At 47.7% G+C, this 20,794-nt stretch overlaps 1 protein-coding gene and 1 long non-coding RNA gene across 5 annotated transcripts; one reads left to right on the forward strand and one right to left on the reverse strand.

Annotated features, from left to right (window-relative positions):
* Nucleotides 1-540: 540 nt before the first annotated feature.
* On the forward strand, nucleotides 541-20,457 carry LOC310666329 (uncharacterized protein). Of its 3 annotated transcripts, none has more exons than XM_083416984.1 (12): nucleotides 541-1,576; nucleotides 3,995-4,181; nucleotides 5,557-5,712; nucleotides 7,427-7,563; nucleotides 9,445-9,590; nucleotides 10,400-10,588; nucleotides 11,339-11,428; nucleotides 13,600-13,689; nucleotides 15,282-15,404; nucleotides 16,775-16,906; nucleotides 18,242-18,358; nucleotides 19,902-20,457. In XM_083416984.1, the coding sequence occupies exons 2-12, from the start codon at nucleotides 4,021-4,023 to the stop codon at nucleotides 20,013-20,015; spliced, it is 1,455 nt and encodes a 484-aa protein (XP_083273110.1). In that variant the 5' UTR covers nucleotides 541-1,576; nucleotides 3,995-4,020; the 3' UTR covers nucleotides 20,016-20,457. The 3 variants fall into 3 exon arrangements, with proteins under 3 accessions (XP_083273110.1, XP_083273111.1, XP_083273109.1); XM_083416985.1 differs by lacking the exon at nucleotides 541-1,576 and adding an exon at nucleotides 1,773-1,784; XM_083416983.1 differs by lacking the exon at nucleotides 541-1,576 and adding an exon at nucleotides 2,199-2,483.
* On the reverse strand, nucleotides 3,752-12,315 carry LOC310666340. Of its 2 annotated transcripts, XR_014505882.1 has the most exons (4): nucleotides 11,821-12,315; nucleotides 9,585-9,832; nucleotides 7,464-7,620; nucleotides 3,752-3,907 (listed from the first exon to the last, which is right to left on the reverse strand). It is a non-coding gene; the product is annotated as an uncharacterized lncRNA (long non-coding RNA). The 2 variants fall into 2 exon arrangements; XR_014505881.1 differs by lacking the exon at nucleotides 9,585-9,832.
* Nucleotides 20,458-20,794: the final 337 nt, after the last annotated feature.

Below are 20,794 nucleotides of genomic sequence, written 5' to 3' on the forward strand. Positions count from 1 at the left end.
ACATCTGAAAGCAGCCCTACATAGAATTTTTTTTTCTTAAAAAATGTTTACTGTTTCATTATGTTTTTATCTATGTTGGAAGCTGCCCAGAGTGCCTGGGGCAACCCAGTCAGATGGGCAGGATACAAATAATATATTATTATTATTATTATTATTATTATTATTATTATTATTATCATCATCATGAAATAAGATGTCCCATTTTTCATTGGGAAAATGTTGGAGGGTATGCAGTAATGCTTCTGAATGCCAGTTGCTGGAACCCATAGCCGGGAGAGCACTCTTGTGCTTGGGTTCTGCTTGCAAGTTTCCCATCAGCGCATCTGAGCGGCCACTGTGCAAACAGGAAGCTGGACTAGATGGGCCACTGGAGTGTTAGCCAGCATGCTCTTCATAGGCTCTTTCTCAGCCTGAGGGCTGCATTCCCTGCTAGGCCACATACCAGTGATGTGTGGGGCCAGAGGCAAGAAATGAATGCAATTTTTACCTTGGTATGGTAGGCTAGTTTCTACACCCACCCCCTTCTCTAGCCTCCTTCCAGGCAAGCAAGGGGCATTATTAGAGTGCAGTGCCAGTGTCGCGTGTGGAGAAAGTTATGAGGGGCCAGATATAGACTTCTGGAGGGCCACATTGGGCCTCTGGGCCTCAGTTTCCCCATCCCTGCCCTACAGTGTGGGGGTGACTTGTTTTTAGACCAAGCCTTCTAAGAAGGAGCCCATCTGTAGTAGCTGCCTCATTTTGATGCTCAGTTCTCAAAGGCTACCTAGAGCATCTCTCCTTGCAAAACACCCCTTATCTTATCGTTAACTTATCACTGTCTTTGCATCCTGACTCCCCCACAATGCATCTTCTTTTTTCCTTTGGTTGTTCAAATTCCTGGTGCATTTTTCTGCCTATAACTTGTTATCTTCTCAGTTCTAAGGCAACCTTAGCATTAGTTTGTCGAAATCTAGCCTTCCTTTCTTGGCATGCTGTTGATTTTTATTTTATTTTTTGGCAAGCAAGTTTGAGTAAGGAGCATCTCTTGGGTACATTTCTCTCCGCCCCTGGATGTTTGCCTTAATTGCATTTTAAACTCCCCCTTGCCTTCCCACCTCGCTCAGAGCAGTGTATGTGCATTATCATTAATAGCATTTGTTTCCCCCCTCTGCTTCCAAAACAGCTTACATAACATTCAGCTAAAACAAGACAGCCCCTGCCTACAAGCTTACAATCTAAAAGGCACAACACAAAAGGAAAAATTCTTAGGAGAAGCGCCCAGGGTGGCGAAGAAATGTAATCTTGGATCCTAAGTAGGTGCTCTTTTAATCCATTGGTGGTACTGAGACACAGTGCGGGGATCCTGCTAGCCAAAGGCCGAGGGAGGTGATTTTTGCCAATTTCTGCTGCAGCCGCTTGATCTGCCTCCCATGCTGCCTTTGGTGGAAAGAGTTCCTCAACCCAGCAGGGATTTCTGGGGAGTACAAACTCCAGAGGCTGCAGGGGGAGTTGGGGGTGATCACCTTCTGCAAGCAGAAGCCCCACTAGGATCCAAGACATTGCCTTACGCCATTTGTCCTCACAACAATCCCATGAGGTAGGTTCACTAGGCTAGGAGACAGAGAAAGTACAGTACAGCTAATCCTACCTAACCCAGTGGGAATTTGAATCTGGTCTCTGGTGTATCCCTCCCAGAAATATAGAAGAATTGGAAGGGACCACGAGGATCATCTAGTTCAACCCCCTGCAATGGAGGAATTTCTCAAAGCTAATAATAATAAATAGGAGCAAATACTATTTGTAGGGTGGGTGGAAATTAGTGGGGTTTCTTTCTTGGCTTCCCAAAGGCACAGAAGGAAGAGAGAAGCCTGGAATATGGCAACAGGGCACACTGTCATCTACCGTATTTTTTGCTCTATAAGACTCACTTTTCCCCTCCTAAAAAGTAAGGGGAAATGTGTGTGCGTCTTATGGAGCGAATGCAGGCTGCGCAGCTATCCCAGAAGCCAGAACAGCAAGAGGGATTGCTGCTTTCACTGCACAGCGATCCCTCTTGCTGTTCTGGCTTCTGAGATTCAGAATTTCCTCCTCCAAAAACTAGGTGCGTCCTGTGGTCTGGTGCGTCTTATAGAGCGAAAAATACGGTACACCCCAAATACTTCATAAAAGAAACTGAGGTCTCAGGAGGGTTTTCTAAGTCCCCTCGGCAGACACCTTAGTTGTCTCTTGTTTGAACTATTTTCTCCTCTTTGCTGTTTCAACCTCTCACCTCGATCCTCTCTCCCCTGTCCAGCCGTCTGCTGCCAAAGTCCTCTGGCCTCTGGCATCAAAGGGACGCTCCTCTTTTAATCTCAGCATGGCTTTCTGTCTTCTTCCCAAATCCAGCACCGACTCCTTGTTCTTGCCTTGGGTTCTTAGCCATTGCACGACACATGGGCACATCGCTGGTGCATCCTTTCCTGTGAACTTTCTCCTGCAGCATCACCACCATCTACCACCCAAAGGCCTCCTCAAATGTTGCACACACCCCACCCCCCGCTTTCTGCCTTGCTAACTCATAAGCTTGCCATTGCTCCCCCACCCCAAAAAATAAAATCAAGTAAATAAATAAAAACACTTAACTAAAACTATGAACGATCAGACTGTTTGAAACTGAAATGCTTGCTGAGGTCACATGGAAGATGTTGCGGCGCATTCCGGCGAGGCAATTGGCGAACTGACCAATCGCGTTGCAGGTCGCTCGGTTCTGGAACAGGACAGGTGGACGTGTCCAGCCACCCCCACCCCCACATAAATCCTGGCTATGTTCTTGGAGCAGTGGCTCCCATGCTGTTTACCAAACCTGGGAGAACCCTCATTGGCACTCATGTTGGGGAGGGTTTTTATGTGGGATATAATCAGTGTTTTTTTTTTCTGGGGGGGGGGGGTGAGAGGGGTATGCATACCCCTAAACATTTTGTGAGTCTAATGGGAGAAGAAACTAAAAAAAAGTAAATTTTTAGTTTCTTCTCTAGCACAGTGAATCGTCAGTTCCGTTGCTACCCCCTGATGGTGGCCTTTTGTCCATTTACTGTATTTATTTCCCCCGATTTGAACTATAAAATGGTGATTTTCTTGAGTCAAAATGAGAGTACCCCTAAACATATTTTTTTTAGAAAAAAAGCACTGGATATAATGGGAAGGGGCTAAACCATTTATATGCCCCCCTTGAGGTGCTTGGAAGAAAGGAGGGATTTAATAATCTTTTGTAAGGCTTTTCTTAGTTGTTGTTTTTGCAAGCAGTGTATAAAGGTAAAGGTACCCCTGCCCGTACGGGCCAGTCTTGACAGACTCTAGGGTTGTGCGCCCATCTCACTCAAAGAGGCCGGGGGCCAGCGCTGTCCGGAGACACTTCCGGGTCACGTGGCCAGCGTGACATCGCTGCTCTGGCGAGCCAGAGCCGCACACGGAAACACCGTTTACCTTCCCGCTAGTAAGCGGTCCCTATTTATCTACTTGCACCCAGGGGTGCTTTCGAACTGCTAGGTTGGCAGGCGCTGGGACCGAACAGCGGGAGCGCACCCCGCCGCAGGGATTCGAACCGCCGACCTTTCGATCGGCAAGCCCTAGGCGCTGAGGCTTTTACCCACACCGCCACCCGCGTCCCATTTAAAGGTAAAGGTACCTTTACAAGCAGTGTATACATTTTATGAAATATATAATATAATGGCCATCCGTCACAGTACCTTAGCTGAGATTCCTTGGCGTCCCTTCCAACTCTACAATTCTACGATTCTGTGATAATATAATATATTCTTGCCATTTTTCTCTTTCTGTTAAGTCAAGAGAATATCCTCTTTAGGTACAAATCCTTACTCCGCCATGAAGCTCACTGGGTGATTCTCTTCGTCTCCTCCTCTCCTCCTCTCAGGGCTGTTGGGAGAATGAACTGTTGGGGGTGGGGGTGGGGCAGAAAAGGGAGGAGATAAAATTGGGGGAAATAAATGAGCCGCTGCTTTCTTACCTGCTCCCACAGCAGCAGAAACTTCGCCTCGTCTGAGGATGCGGAAGTTCTGGGAAGAACATTCGCAAAACTCCTCAGTGCAGGAGATGATGCTGGATTCAGGGGCCCAGCAACTCACACAGGAAGACACCCCAGAGATCATGGCCCTCTTGCCTTGCCTGAAAGGACAGGACGTGTTGGAACTGGGAGCAGGCATAGGGTGAGTCTTAGTGCAGGGAGCAGGTGATGACCCTACTTCTCCCAGGCCAAAGTCTGGTCAAGCCATCTCTCCCTCCCCCTTTCGCACACAATGCCTCATTTTCCTTTCCGCAGATAAAGCTGTAATAATGCAATAAAGCCCCAAGGATTTCTACTGTCCTTCCAGGGCCAGAGGGGAACCCAGAAGTCCTGCAGTCTCTCCCCCCCCCTCCTTCAGCTATGCAAATCCTGTTGTTTCATTTCCAGCAGAACCATCTCTACCATTGGGCAGAGGGAGGCAGCTGCCTCAGCCAGCAGATAGGGAGAGTCCTTTGCTTCAGGCGGCCAACTGTCTTGGCACAGGGCAGGCTGCAGAGCACACCTGTCTTGTGGGAGGAAAATAGAATCCCTGTGATCGACGTGTGTAGGGTAAATAATGAAAGAATCTGCTAGGTGCCTGGATTCAAAACGTGCGGCTAAACTCATTCTCCAGCAGGAGAGGGGCCCTGGTAGCAGAGTTTAAATTCACAAAAGCAAGCAGTAGAATAGTGTTAGGAATACAGGCTGTTAGAGCCTTTTATCCCATTCACTTGCATACAGCACTCCTCTTGCATTGAACAGACCACACATTGTTAAGTCATTGTTAAATAACATCTGTGGCAGTTGCTTCACTCTATTGCAAAGATGGGGAAGCTTCTTCTAGCTTGAGGGCCACATTCCCTTCTAAGCAACATGCCAAGGGCCACATCCCTGTGGTGGGCAGGGCCCTTGGGGAGAATCCCAGCAGACAGAGAGCTCTGTAGGGCCGCATCTGGCCCCTGGGCCTGAAGTTCTCCACCTCTTGGAAGCAGCTGAAACTGCTATGTCAAATCCAGCAATTTTGCACATCCTAGAGCCCCTTTCCTTGCGCTCACCCCTGGGGGAACCCCAGATGCCTTGGAAAATGTGCTGCCAACGCAATGAAGAAGAAGAAGAGTTTGGATTTGATATCCCACTTTATTACTACCCGAAGGAGTCTCAAAGCGGCTAACATTCTCCTTTCCCTTCCTCCTCCACAACAAACACTCTGTGAGGTTGGTGAGGCTGAGAGACTTCAGAGAAGTGTGACTGGCCCAAGGTCACCCAGCAGCTGCATGTGGAGGAGCGGAGACGCGAACCCGGTTCACCAGATTAGGAGACTACCGCTCTTAACCACTACACCACACTAGCTCTCAAAACAGTCTCAAATGAGGCAAAAACAGGCCCTCTGAGCCTGACTTCGGCTGGAAAGGGTGGGATATAACTAAATTATTATTATTATTATTATTGCCCATTTCAGGGACAAGGGGAAGAGTAGAGGAGAAATGTGCTTGTTGGGTTTGAGGCCTAAGACCTCCCTCTCCCTGCTTTTCTGTCAGCCGGTTCACAGCAGCTCTTGCGAAGCTGGCGCACCATGTCACAGCTGTGGATTTCATGGAGAGCTTCCTGGCGCACAACCGACAAGAGAACGGACACCTGCCAAACGTGGATTTCCTACAGGCCGACGTTACCAGCCTTCAGTTGCCAAGCCAGAGGTAGAAACAGATTTTATTGTTGATTTCACTGGCGATTTATTATACTTTTTCTCTCTCTTTTGGGGGGCCTTGTGAGCCAAATGGAAAGAGCTGGTGGGTCTAATCAAGCCCATGGGGTGAAGGACCCCCACCCTGAAGGTCTCTAGACATCCTGAGCTTCAGATGCAATGGTCCAATGCTGGGGTGACAAGTCAATAATCACACCAGAGTGGGGGTAAAAGAAAAGATTTCTTCAGACTGGAGAAAAAAGGCACCAAGTTCCAAATCCTGCTCATCTTTTCGCACAATTTATACAGTTAACTCCATATGTTAATACTCGCTACACTTCTATTGTCATTTAGTGCAAGCGATCCCCATGGCAACCTAAAACTACTTATTTTTGTCTTATCTCATCTTGCAAAACTAGCAGTTACTCTGGCTTGGTACACAGGTTAGGGGGTGATGGGACGTCTGGCAGCTTTCGCTTAGTTTGCTTGTCAGTACATTTTTGAGGGAAGTGGGAGGGCAAGAGCTAAATTTGTATGTGATGGGGTGCCAGGATGCTTATCAGCTTTGGGCCAGCTTTCTGCTGACTATACATCGTAGTGTTACATACCGCTTAATAGTCCCAATACAAGCAAGATATCCCGGAATCGCAGAAGCCAATCCTGGCTTCTGATTGGATCCTGGAATGTCCTATTTTTGGGGTGTGGTGCTCTAGTGCGTGTCAGCTGGCTTGCGCCAGAGCACTAGAATGAAAGCCGCTTGTTTTTTGGTCTTGCGGGAACAAAAAGCGAGCATCTTTTGGTCTTGCGCCCTTGCGCATGCGCGAGAGCTCAGGACCCAAAAAGAAAAAAGAAGCGTCCCAGTTTTTGTCCCCGGAATCTCAGAGGGTATGGTGTTCTTTTGAGGTGGAAAAGTTACAGAGGAGGCTAACCGCCGAGAAGGCCAACGTTCTGTTTGTCTTGATCCGAGCTAATGCCTATTATCTGAGGCAAAATGGAACCTCTCTGGTTCTCCTTCATACAAGCTCCCATCAACGCAGCCTTTATAGCTGGAGTCGGTCAGGGCCTCTCAGGCCTGGTGGGAATGGACCAGGCAAGCAAGGAGCAGGCCTTGCAGGATTCACAGTGATTTCTCTCTTCTTCTTCTTTAAATTTTATTTATGCTTTTCAGGTTTATACATTTCACAAATTTTAAAATCATTTTAACATTTCAAAACTCGACTTCCTTCCCCCTCTTCCTGCGGTCCCTTAAATTTATTTTTAATATCTTCTGCATATCCAAATTAACTTAATTTGCTCATTTAATCATCTACTTTCAATATATACTCTTACGAAACTGCAGGTTATTACAATAACCCTGACAATGTTCTTACCTGTTTACAATTTACAATCTCGAAATATCCAACAAACCATTTCCATTCTTTTATTTAAAAAGTTTGTTATCTTGATTTCTTATTGTTCCGGTAATTTTTGCCATTTCTGCATATTCCATAAGTTTTTTGTATCCATTCTTCCTTTGCTGGGACTTCTGCTTCTTTCTGTTTTGAGGTGAGTAATATTCTTGCTACTATACATGAATCAGTTTCTACACAGTTTAGGTAGTTCTGTCCCTAAGAAAAGCTTCTGGGTTGTTGTTTTTATACAAACGTTGTTTTAAACATCCTTTTCAATTCATTATATATCACCTCCCAGAAAGCTTTAGCCTTTCTCTCTTCTCCTCCCCCCCGTAGCTTCGACCTCATATTCTCCAACTGGCTTTTCATGTACCTGTCGGATACCGAAGTGAGTGACGTGGCCCAGAAGATGCTTCTCTGGTTGCGTCCAGGAGGGCAACTTTTCTTCCGGGAATCCTGCTTCTACCAGTCTGGTCAGTAGTTCCAATAGGTGAGGGGGCAGAGCAAAGGAGACCAGTTCTCAAGAGACCCTGGAAGGTCCATAAGTGGAGTTGACATTCAGTGGGTGGTGCAGTTAAGAAATGCCCCTGTAGCAAAATTAACCTTTGAGGCTGAGGGAAATCTCCATGTGGCGGTGAGAAAACAAAGGGTGTTTATTGCTAGCAATAATGGCTCAGTGGAATCACTCTCCTGTTGCATTCTGAAGGCGAAGGCAAGGACTGGACCCTGATTAATAAAATAGATACGAAGCTTCGCCAGCAAGACTTTGGGAGTGTGAATAGCCACTCCCTTGTCCAGGCTGTTTTTATTAACAAAAGAATTCTTACACAGTGTTTGTAAGAACCAATCAGATTTCCTCTGAGGAATCATTTTAACGACAAAGAACTACAGTGGTACCTCGGGTTACATACACTTCAGGTTACAGACTCTGCTAACCCAGAAATAGTGCTTCAGGTTAAGAACTTTGCTTCAGGATGAGAACAGAAATTGTGCTCCGGCGGCACGGCAGCAGCAGGAGGGCCCATTAGCTAAAGTGGTGCTTCAGGTTAAGAACAGTTTCAGGTTAAGTACGGATCTCCGGAATGAATTAAGTACTTAACCCGAGGTACCACTGTACTTGAGCATGCATACAAGTTTTAGGCTAAATAAACAGGAATCAAGGAGGAATGCATTTAACAAACCTGGAGGTCATAAACAGGCTCTCTCCAAAAGCTGAGCAAGCCAAAATGGGTGGGGCCTGCTTAACATAAAAGGTAAAGGTACCCCTGCCCTTACGGGCCAGTCGTGTCCGACTCTAGGGTTGTGCGCCCATCTCACTTAAGAGGCCGGGGGCCAGCGCTGTCCGGAGACACTTCCCGGTCACGTGGCCAGTGTGACAAGCTGCATCTGGCGAGCCAGCGCAGCACACGGAACGCCGTTTACCTTCCCGCTGGTAAGCGGTCCCTATTTGTCTACTTGCACTCGGGGGTGCTTTCGAACTGCTAGGTTGGCAGGCGCTGGGACCGAACGACGGGAGCGCACCCCGCCACGGGGATTCGAACCGCTGACCTGACGATCGGCAAGTCCTAGGCGCTGAGGTTTTACCCACAGCGCCACCCGCGTCCCATCCTTAACATAGGTAGCTGTTATCTATTAAGCAATACATATGTATAAACTTCCTCCAATCTAAAGTTACAACACAACACAACTAATTATACCATGTATGGTCTTTCCTTCATTACCTATTCATTAGGCAAGGAAACAAAGGACTCTATTTTGTCAAATGTAGACACTTGGGGATGTTGTTTACAACCTTGGGACTAAAGCTGCTCCTAGCACAAAAAAAGGCACAAGGCCTCTAGCCCAACCACTTTGCCCAGCCCTGAACTCTGAATCCATTGCAGAGGTTAGATTCAGTGCCGGATTTACGTATAAGCTAAACAAGCTATAGTTTAAGCCCCTGCTCTCTTGGGGGGGGGGAACCCACTGGATGTACATTTCCAAAATATAAGATCAAAAACAAATAAAATTTACATACAGCAACAGTGTTTTGTGTAGGCTCCTATGATGTAAGAAATGGGCCCCGCCTGCTAGCCTAGTCCCTAAAATATCCCTGGTTTGCTCATTTCTATATATAGGGTGCCTCCATTCTGCATGTGCAAATGGCTTTAGATACCTATTAGGTCCTATAAATTACCATATAGCATATATTCAACACAAAAAACAGCAACAATTTGTTGTTGACAAAGGACAGCTGGACATATTAAAGGGCCCCATTACTTTTAGTAGCTTAGGGCCTCATCAAACCTAAATCCGGCCCTGGTTGGTTGCCAAGCATCAAGCTCCCAATCCTATTAGCATCTTTTCCCCCGCAGGAGACCAGCCAAGGGCCTTCAACCCCACTCTTTATCGAGCGCCTGCAAAATACAATCACCTCTTCACTTCAGCCCATCAGACGTGCGGGGACGAGCTCTACGGATTTGAGATAGTCATGTCCCGATCGGTGCAAACTTACATCAAGGTAACCGCCTCTTCCCTTCCCGCCCTTCTGCTCTGAAGCTGCGCCACATGCGGAGGAGCACAGGAGCACGTGCAGAGGGCCTTCCATGCAACCACAGCCACCCCTGAATAGGATGTCATCGGGCAGCGATGGCATCTGGTGCCCGTTGGAACTGGTGGGATGGGAAGTAGAGGACGCCCATAGCAGGTGGAGGCAGCACCAACAGCAGGCGAGAGCCAGTTGGTTTTAGTTCTGCCTCCGCCCTGTTGAGTTCTACAAGAGCAGCAGCATTGAGACTCAGGAGAAGGAAGTTGACAGGTAGTGACAGTCCCTGGACAGGATGGAAGTAAGGAGGCAAACAGGTAGGGGCTGGCTGGCTGAGGGCAGGCTATGGTTTGGGGTCCAATACCCTGCTTGCCCAACGATAGGGCAGGGCCCCCAAATCGAAGGGTGTGGCTTTTTTGCCACTTAATTTTTATTTAGTTTCATTTTTTAAAATATAAATTAACATCAGATTTAATACATAATTTATAAGTTGACCTCCCACCCTTCTTTCACGGTGTTGTTGTTCCCACCCTTCTATTCTTCCTTACGCTTATTATTTATTCCACAGTACTTTCGTTACTATTATTTATAATTTTCCATCCGCTGCTCAGAATTTAATCCTTCCCAGCGCTTTACTTCTTAGGCTCCGGGCTCTACCCTGGTGGCTTGGTCAGGGGCTCTCGCAGTTTGCCAGGATCTTGGGGACTAGAAACTTGTTTTAAAATTCAAAAAGCAAAAATGAGATGATGGGAATGCCCGTTTCTGGCTTACGCTCCTTTTCACAGAGGAAGCAAAACCGCAACCAGGTATGCTGGCTTCTCCAGAAAGTCCCCCGAAACCCCGAGGCCACCTGGGGATACGACACCTTCCAGAAGTTTCTAGACAGCGAGCAGTATGCCACCCGCAACATCCGTCGCTACGAGTGGGTCTTTGGGCCTGGGTTCGTCAGCACCGGAGGCCTCACAACCACCAAGGTATCTGGAGCTGGGGAAGGAAGTGGCAGGCAGGTCCAAGACCTCAGGCTTTGGGGAAACAGGCTAAAGATGCCAGAAATTATTAACATAGGAGAACAGGTTCCCTCAAACTGGTGCCTTCTGGACGTTTTGCACTGCAGCTCCCATCATCCTTCACCACTGGTCATGTGGTCTGGGCCTGGTGGGAGCTGGACTCTTAGCAAGGGCACCAGGTTGGGGAAGTCTGCAGAGTTACTTGCCAAGGGCATCAGTTGCTGGGGAGAAATTCTATTCATAGAAATCACAGAATTGTAGAGTTGGAAGGTATCCTAAAGGTCATCCAGTCCAACCCCTGCAATGCAGGAGTATGCAGCTGCCCCATACGGGGATCGAACCTGCATCCTTGGCCTTATCAGCAGCATGCTCTAACCAACTGAGCTATATTAGGAAATTATAATAACATTCCCTTCGAAATATGCTCAACATTTCCTTCAAAATAAAGTAAGTTTCTAGTCCACATGGTCTTGAATAAAGGACTGGCTTATATAGGAAACTGTCTATTACTGAGTCAGACCACTGGTCAATGCAGCTCAGCACTGTCTACACTGGCTGGCAGTGGCTCTCCAGGGCTTGAGGCAGGGGTCTCTCCCACCCCTACTTGGGATTGAACCTGCGAGCTCCTGATACACACAAGGCCAATGCTTTTCCACTCAGCTACTGCCCTTGCCCTCCTGCCAGAGATCCGCCTACCCCTTCCCCATCTCTCTACAGGAGCTGGTACGGATGCTGGATTTGAAACAGGGACTACGAGTGCTGGATGTTGGCTGCGGACTCGGCGGGAGTGACTTCTACATGGCTAAGGTACAAGCGCAAATAAACCTTTGAATAAGAATGGTGACAGGACGCGGGTGGCGCTGTGGGTTAAACCACAGGGCCTAGGACTTGCCAATCAGAAGGTCAGCGGTTCGAATCCCCGCGACGGGGTGAGCTCCCGTTGCTCAGTCCCTGCTGCTGCCAACCTAGCAATTCGAAAGCACATCAAAGTGCAAGTAGATAAATAGGTACCGCTCCAGCGGGAAGGTAAATGGCGTTTCCGTGCGCTGCTCTGTTTCGCCAGAAGTGGCTTAGTCATGCTGGCCACATGACCCGGAAGCTGTACGCTGGCTCCCTCGGCCAATAAAGCGAGATGAGCGCCGCAACCCCAGAGTCGGTCAAGACTGGACCTAATGGTCAAGGATCCCTTTACCCTTTACCTTTAAGAATGGTGACGATGGTTGGCCCTGGCAGCGTCGCATGGTGCTTCCACAGAGTACAAGAGAACGGGTCTCTACTCCCAAAGAGCTTACACAACTAAAATCCAACACAGGGGGGAAGGGGCTGGCTGGAGCTGATGGACGTTAGCTTCCCCACAGCTTCTGGAGGGCCACAGATTCCCCATCCCAGGTTTACAGAGCAGCGGACAAGAAGGAATGATGCAAGAGTGCAACTTGTGACGTCACAGTATTGCATCATCAGCCACCATTCCATCTTCTATCAGACTGTATGGCCTTTTTGACATGCATGCCATCCATGTCCCTTATCCCAGAAAACATGGGTTGGCTGTGAGCATAAGAAAAGCCTGTCTGCTGGATCAGGCCCAAAGTCCATTTAGTCCAGCATCCTGTTCTCACGGTGACCCCCAGATGTCTATAGGAAGCCCCCAAGCAGGAGAAGTGCCGCTGCAACTCTCTTCACCTGCAATTTCCAGCAACTGGTATTCAGAGGCTGGAACACAGCCATCCCAGCTAGTAGATACTGATAGCTGTATCTTCCATGAAGTCTATTTAAGGTTTTATAGGTCAAAACCAGCACTTTGACTTGGGCCTGGAAACTGACTGGTAGCTTGGGCCGAGATCGGTGTAATATGCTCAAACCGCCTTGCCCCAGTGAGCAACCTGGCCACTGAATTCTGCACCAGCTGAACTGTCTTCAGAGGCAGCCCCACGTCTAACACCTTGCAGTCATCTAACCTAGACATCAGATTACTGCAATGAGTAGGGCTGACTTAAGACTCTAGTGCTGGCAGTGACGTAGCGTGGGGTGGTTGGCCCGGGCACAAAATTGTTAGGGGCACAAAATTTCAACATCCGGTGCTGCCTCAGTGCAGCTAAGCGCTTCCATCGCTGGGCTCTGTTGAAAACAGCTTCTCCATGCAAACTAATAATAATAATAATAATAATAATAATAATTTTATTATTTATACCCCGCCCACCTGGCTGGGTTTCCCCAGCCACTTTGGATGGCTCCCAACAGAGGACTAAAACAGAATAAAACTTCAAACATTAAAAACTTCTCTAAACAGGGCTGCCTTCAGATGTCTTCTAAAAGTCAGATAGTTGTTTATTTCCTTGACATCTGATGGGAGGGCATTCCACAAGGCGGGCGCCACTACCAAGAAGGCCCTCTGCCTGGTTCCCTGTAACCTCACTTCTCGCAGTGACCTCTCCAGACAATGGAACGACTCTTCTTATCTCTGTGGCTGTGATCTCCTGGGTGGCGCGGATACTGTTAGACAGCTGAATGTGCATGCATTCTCCATCTGTTTCCCTCTCTCCCACCACCTCCTCTGGGCAGCCCTGGGGACTGGCAACTCACGCTATGCCACTGAGTGCTGGAAGCTCCTGTTTTCTTCCATGATGGTCCCATATTTTTTTTACGGGGAGGGAATTTTTTAATGGTCTTTTCAGCAGTGACAACATAAAAATATGACAGCAAGGATATAGCAAAAGAGGAGAGCAGAAAGGAAAAAGGAAGGAAGGAAGGAAGGAAGGAAGGAAGGAAGGAAGGAAGGAAGGGAGGCCATACAAAACAGGATTAAACGATCTCCCATTCCTAGAATGTACATTATAAAACTCAAAGCATTAAACCTCCAGACCACCACATTTTAAGTAAACCTAAAAGAAAATAAGTTCACAAACAGCCTATGATTATGGTCCCATCTTTGAGCTATCATCTAGCCTTGAGGTGGCCTGACTCTTTCCTTTCCTCCCAAGGAGTTTGGCGTGGAAGTCCTGGGCATGGATCTTTCCCACAACATGGTGGAGTTGGCTTTGGAGCGAGCGCAAAAGCAGACTGGATCCTTGGTAATGATGAGGGGAAAGGGAGAGGGAACCAAAGGAAGCTGCCCTATTATACTAGTTACAGCTGTTTCAGGTCCACCTGACTGATAGGGGGCTCTCTGGGGTTTCAGGTAGGGTAGACATTCCCAGCCCTACCTGGAGATGCTAGGATTGAACCTGGGACCTTCTGCATGCATTGCTGATGTTCCACCACTGAGCTACAGCCCTTCCAAATTAATTAAAGGGAATTAAAGGGGCATCCAGACTGTAGCAAACTGGCTCAATCTCATGCCAGCAAATTCATGTTAAGCTGTTAAAGATGATTTGGTGCTTGGGGGCAACAAAGAGATGGGGAGAGATTCGTTTTTGTTTGCATTTAAACGAGAAACTACCCAACTTGCACTTCTTGAATTGATACCCAAACCAGAATACAGCTGTCCTTCACAAATGCTCACTTCTCTGAGTTTTGAGTTGCAGTTCTCCAACCCAAAACTGTGTACAAGCATGCACACATCAGCAGCAAGTGCGCATAGAATGCGCATATTCATGCAAGCAACAAATATATTTTATATTAATTACGTGCAAAAATATGTACAAAACTGAATGCAAAAATGTGTGTATTAGGAAGAAATTTGCACTAAAATACTGATGAATTTTCATCAAGATTTTTTAATGTTTAAAAAATCTCTCAAATTGCTATGCAATTCATCCAAAAAATTTTTTTAAAAAAATTCACAAATTGATATGGAATTCATCAAGACTTTAAATTGTTTTTAAAAAATCACAAATTGCTATGGAAATTCGGAGAACTGAATTTAAAATTGGAAGAATGAGAAACTGAGACAAACTGAAATTAACAGATTCCTTCATCCCTAACTGCTTCCCCTTCCCCAAACTGGACTTTTTGCATTAAGGAAAGTTACAGGAAAAAGCACTGGGAAGTGTGGGATAATTCTAGTTTCGAAGAAACATCACTTAACCTCCCTGAAAGCAGAACAGAAATGAATGCTCATTCAATAGCCAATATTGTTGAATCTCCCTGCAAAGATATCAGGATAAACAGGCCATCTGGAAGCAGCTAAGCAAGTGAAGGCTGTGCACACACCATACATTTAAAAGTACATCACTCCGTCCCCCTCCCCCCAAAAATTATATTCTGTGAACTGTAGTTTGTTAAGGGTGCTGGGAATTGTAGCTCTGTGAGGGCTAAACAGCAATTCCCAGGATTCAGGGGGGGAGAGCTAAAAATGTATGTTGTGTAGCTCTCTAAGTCAGCCATCTAAAAGGGCAGAGCTCCTGTTCATTTCATGGGAGCTTGGGTGAAAACACTTCCTAGGCCAGGAGTGTCCAAACTTTTTTCAAAGAGGGCCAGATTCGATGAAGTGAACATGTGTGAGAGCTGACCAGAGTTGCTAAGCTTTTTTTTAGGATTGAAGTTGTTGACCTTCTTTTACGATGTTACCCCAGGAAATTAACTGCCACAGGGGCCGGATTAGGCTACTGGGCCAGACTTTGGACATGCCTGTCCTAGGTGGATCAGCTGTAATGCTACTTAGTAGGAGAGGCTGCTGTTTGGATTTCACTCCGAAACGTTCTTGTGCTGGCTCTGCTTCTAGGTGCAGTTTGAAATTGGCAATGCCACGCGAAGGACGTTCCCAGAGAACACATTTGATGTCATCTACAGCCGGGACACTGTTCTGCATGTGCCAGGCAAGAGTGCTCTCTTTGCAAAGTTCTTGGTGAGTCTCCTGCCTCTTAACGTGCAGAAAAATACAACCAATTCAGCCTCGCATCATTGGGGGCAGCCCTCTGGCGGAATCCAAAAACTGTGTTTTCCCCCAGTGCCCTAAAATGAAGCAGCGCTCAGAGTATATGGGAAACAGCAGTACTTTATTTTATCAATGCCCTTAACAAGCGGTTCGTGCCCAATGGGTTTGGGAGGGCCAGAGAAACCCTGACCTGCCCTGGTTTTCGGGTGTAAAAATGGTGTGAGGGGGGAAACCCGGATGTATGGCAACGCGATAGGAAAAAGCAGCAGAAACAGCTCCCAAAGCTCAACAATTTTGGGTTCTTCCTTAAAAAAGAAAGCTGACCAACTTTGCAGGTGTTAGGAATTTTGCTTTTTGAAATATGGCAACCCCAGGTAGGGCAGAAGGCAGGGAGGCTGACATTAGGTGGCGATAGAGCCAATCACATTCTGGTTTTGCCCCTATCTTCCTTCCTGCTGAGTTCTGTGAGGAAACACACACAAACAGGAAGCAGCCTTTGATGTAAACATAACAGAGGGCTTATTCACACTTCCGCTTGTCCAGCTGCTTCCCCCAGGAAAAACTGCTCCTTAGTGTTCAGTTGGAGCAAACAGCAATCCATATTTTCCCCAGATCCACATTTGTTCCAATTTAGCACTAAAGAGCAGGTTTTCCCCAGGCAAGGAACGGGGCAAGGGGGAAACCACTTTGACTTGTGCTTTCCAGGCACACCTCAGATGCGTCATCATCACCTTTTGTCGTGCTAATGCCTCTCTCCCAGGGGAAACCTTAGCTTGGAAAGAAAGCTTAGTCTATATTTTTCCACTGGCCACCACACTGGCCACAGAGCCAGTGTGGTGTAGTGGTTAAGAGCAGTGGACTCGTAATCTGGTGAACTGGGTTTGCATCTCCGCTCCTCCACATGCAGCTGCTGGGTGACCTTGGGCCAGTCACACTTCTCTGAAGTCTCTCAGCCCCACTCACCTCACAGAGTGTTTGTTGTGGGGGAGGAAGGGAAAGGAGATTGCTAGCTGCTTTGAGACTCCTTCGGATAGTGATAAAGCGGGATATCAAATCCAAACTCAATCTTCCCTTCAGTACTCAAAGCAATCAAAATCCTACCATTTACCAACTTCTAGGGTTTAAAGAGTCCCCCCTTCCCTGCAAATCTATAACACCATGCTGTGAACCTCCCTCAGATCTATGGATAAAGAGTGAATATATATATATATATATATATATATATATATATATATATATATAAATAATATTATAATTATAATGATGGTATCCTGGATCCTGTCCCACCAGCGCCCTCTGCCCTCAAATCTTATCCAGCCATCTCTCTCTCTCCTCTCTAGTCGTGGCTGAAGCCAGGCGGGCAGCTTCTCATCTCTGATTATTGCTGTGGGCCTCGCACCTGGTCGAAAGCTTTCACGGAGTACGTCAGACGGAGGGGCTACAGCCTTCTCACGCCCTGGGAATATGGCCAGGTATGTGTGTGTGTGTTTGTGAAAGAAGGCAGGCAAGCAAGAAGGCCATAGCATGTGTTTTATTTAGATTAAGGCTGCGTATCCTATTTGTAGCCCCAAAACATAGCTTTTCTCAATCCAGAATCATTCATGATTGTCCTTCACATGCTGCTTTCAATCTAGGGCAGGGGTTTTCAACCTTTTTGAGTCCAAGGCTCCCTTGACCCACTGCATTCTTTCTGTGGCACCCCTGTGGGGCTCAGGAGCCCAGCTATGTCACCCCTTGCCTGCAGAGCCCACAGCCTCTCACCCTTTTTCGAACACCCTCCCTTGTGTTTAGGGTTCCCTCAGCCTCTTTTCCCCTCCCCTCTCCTTGGGAGTCCTTTGGCCAGCCGCTGCTGCCACTCCTGGTCTCTGAGCTGCTCCCCACGCCCACCCCAAAGAGAGGTGTCTCCTCACACTGCCCCACCAGGGTCTGTCCATTCCCAACAGCATGGGCTGGAGGGCTGGCTGGCTGGGCTCCCTCACCTGCTTGCTTGCTTACTCCGAAGCCACCTCAGCTCCTGGCAACCAGCACCCCTTGGCCAGCGCCAGAGGCACCATTCGCCTGGGGAGCTTGTAGCCAAGGCCGCTGCAACAAACAGCTGTGCAAGCCTTTGGGAGGCAGAGACGTGAGAGGGCATCAGAGGAGGGAGGGAAAGAAGGAGGGACAGGGGCCAGTGTTGCCCAAGGCACCCCTGAGCACCATTCAAGGCACCCTAGGGCATAGCTGTCAACTTTTCCCTTTCCTTGTGAAGAATCCTATTCGGAATAAGGGAATTTCCCTTTAAAAAAGGGAAAAGCTGACAGCTATGCCCTAGGGTGAGACGCGGGTGGCGCTGTGGGTTAAACCACAGAGCCTAGGGCTTGCCGATCAGAAGGTCGGCAGTTCGAATCCCCGCGACGGGGTGAGCTCCCGTTGCTCGGTCCCTGCTCCTGCCAACCTAGCAGTTCAAAAGCACATCAAAGTGCAAGTAGATAAATAGGTACCGCTCCGGCAGGAAGGTAAATGGCGTTTCCGTGTGCTGCTCTGGTTTGCCAGAAGTGGCTTAGTCATGCTGGCCACATGACCCGGAAGCTGTACGCCGGCTCCCTTGGCCAATAAAGCGACTGGACCTAATGGTCAGGGGTCCCTTTACCTTTACCATGCCCTAGGGTGCCACAGCACACTGGTTGAAAACCACTGCTGTAGGGAATGTGATCGTATAAACAGGCTCCCGAAAGGCCAGGTGGGGTACGGGTGGGAGCCATTGATTCTGGCAGAGCTGAATTCAGAAAGGTCCCTCACCTCTCATCCTCATTGCCAACACCTTCCAGGTGCTGCAGGAGGCTGGATTCAGGCAGGTCCAGGCGTTGGACTATACAGAGCGGATGCTGTCAGCCTTGACTCAAGAGCTGCAAGAGCTGGAAAGAAGTCGGCAGCAATTTGTCCAGGTGGGTCGGCAGATTGGAGATGAAGCAGCCTAGAGCTGAGCTTGTCTCTCTCCCTGTGTGGCTGCACACACACACACACACACACACACACACACACACACACACACACACACCTGTTGAAAACTGACAGACTTGGAGCACAGGCAGGAGCAGCCTGTCCTGTTTCATCACCCCTCTGCCAAAGTCTCGCTTACCAGGGTCACACGGCTTTGGCTTCCAGCTTCCGGGGAGATCTTGCCGAAACCTGGAAGCCAGAGTCACTTCTCCGGTGACAGGGGAAAAGCGAGCAGAAGCAGTGGTAAGATGTCGTCGGAAGCTGCCTCTGCCGCTTCTCACTTCTCTGGTGGCAGGAGCAGAGAATCGCCTTGGGATTCCGCCGCCTGAGGCAGCTGCTTCAGTCTGTCTCATAGGTGGGCTGGCCCTGACCAATGACAGCACCACGAAAACAAATATTGGGAGAGAGCAAGGGCATTTCGGAGGACTGGGCAAGCAGTTGAAAAGGGCCGAAGTAGAACCAGTGACCTAGGCTGGGGTACAATCTGTCCTTTATATCATGTGGCATTATGGCCACTCAAAGTAAATAATGCTATGGTGTTCATCTTTGGCGGAGGTGAGGCAGGATTTGTCCTTTTTATCAAAATGCAGGAGAAGCACTTTTTGAATATGGTGTTTTAAGCTTTAGAACTTGTCTCTCTCTTTTTTTTTTTACAGTTGTAAGTTGCTTCGAGACCTTTTATGAGCAACAAATAGGTGTAATTAATTGTAATAATCCTTCCCCCCCCCAAAAAAAAATCAAGCAGCAGGTGGGAGCTCCAGGCAAGCAGATTTCAGACAAACATTAGGCAAAACTTCCAAGGGAGCGGAGAGCGGGCAGTATAAATATTTCTGCTGCACCATGAGGACATTTACAATTCCTTCTTGTTCTCTGTTTATTTACAGCATTTATATTGTGCATAATCATAGCATTTCTGAGCAGTGTAAATAAAAACAAACCATACGGTGATAGGGGTGGGGTGGGAACAACATGATTCAGTTTGACTTTAAAGACGAACCTACCTAATTTGCACTAACTGGAACAATATGTGAACTGAAACAGAGCTATTCTTGGAAATTTGCACTTTTCTGGATTTTGCAAAGCAGTTTCTAACCAAGCAACATGTACAAAAATGCAAAAATGATGGTAAGGTGTGCATAAAAATGCACACCTTGGTGAAAGGAAGCATAAAAAATGCATTTTGAGGGGAAATATAAATATATGGGGAAAGACCCTTTGCAAAAATGCATGCATTAGGCAAAAATACTTAAGAAAATGTGTATGTTGGGAGAAATTTGTCCTGAAATGCTGATGGATTTTCACGAGGACTTTAAAAATAAGTCCCCAAACTGATGTGCAGATGGAAACAACTGAACTTATGCTTGGAAAAACGAGAAACTGGAAGAAACCTCAATTGACAGATCTGTCCCCTCCCTAGAAAGAGAACAAAACAATAAATTTCACCCCACCAGGGAGTGTGAGTGACTCTCCTCTTTCTTCTCTGCCTAGGAATTCTCAGAGCGCGAGTTTGAGTCCTTGGCCTCTGGATGGAGGGAGAAGCTGCAGCGCTGTGCGGATGGGGACCAGCGCTGGGGGGTCTTCTATGCTCTGAAGCCGCAGTAGCTGCTGCCCCACCCCAAACAGCCTGCGGCAGTGAACTCCTCTCCAGCTCCAGGAGCTTTCTGGCCCAGCAAGCTTTTAATAGCATTTGCTTGTGTTTTCTTCCTACTGCTGCCTGGTCAGCTTTCAAGTCTGGATCCACTGCAAGAGTTTGTAAGAAACTTTGCCTTCCAGTCTGGATTTTTGCTGGCCTTTCAGTCAGATTACTTGGCTTTGCACTATTCCAGGTCTGGCTAGAAGTGTGGAAGGATTTCTCTCTCTCTCCCTCTCTCTCTCTCTCTCTCTCCCTCCCTCTCTCTCTCTCCCTCTCCCTCTCCCTCTTTCCTTCTTTCCTTCTTCCCTCCTTCTTTCCTTTCTTTCCCTCTTCCTGGAATGATCCCCTCCTCTCCCTCCGCATCTCTGTTCCATCTGTTTCGGTTATTAAAAACTTACGACATTTTCTTTATTTCCTTGTTTATACCACATTTGTGGGGAACCTCCCATCCCTGCGAAACCATGCTGTTAGGAGAACCAACACAAGTTGTCACGTTGAAGTCCTATAAACCCACCAGCAGGGGGCAGCAGCTCTCCATCTGATCAATAAATCAGTGCCGTGCTGCCACAGGCATACAGTATTTGGAAACGGCAGAACATCTCTGAAACTCATGGCTCATGCCACCTGCCTGAACTGCCTGAGAGCTGATGGGTCCCAGTGTTGGGGAGAGGGCTGAACCTGGAGGGCTGTGGGCTGGGACAGGGTGAGCCCTCTATCCTAGACCTTACTGTTCAAAGGGTCTGGAGTG

Source organism: Podarcis tiliguerta, assembly GCF_965153285.1.
Source record: "Podarcis tiliguerta genome assembly, chromosome: 16".
NCBI classification, from domain to species: Eukaryota; Metazoa; Chordata; class Lepidosauria; order Squamata; family Lacertidae; genus Podarcis; species Podarcis tiliguerta.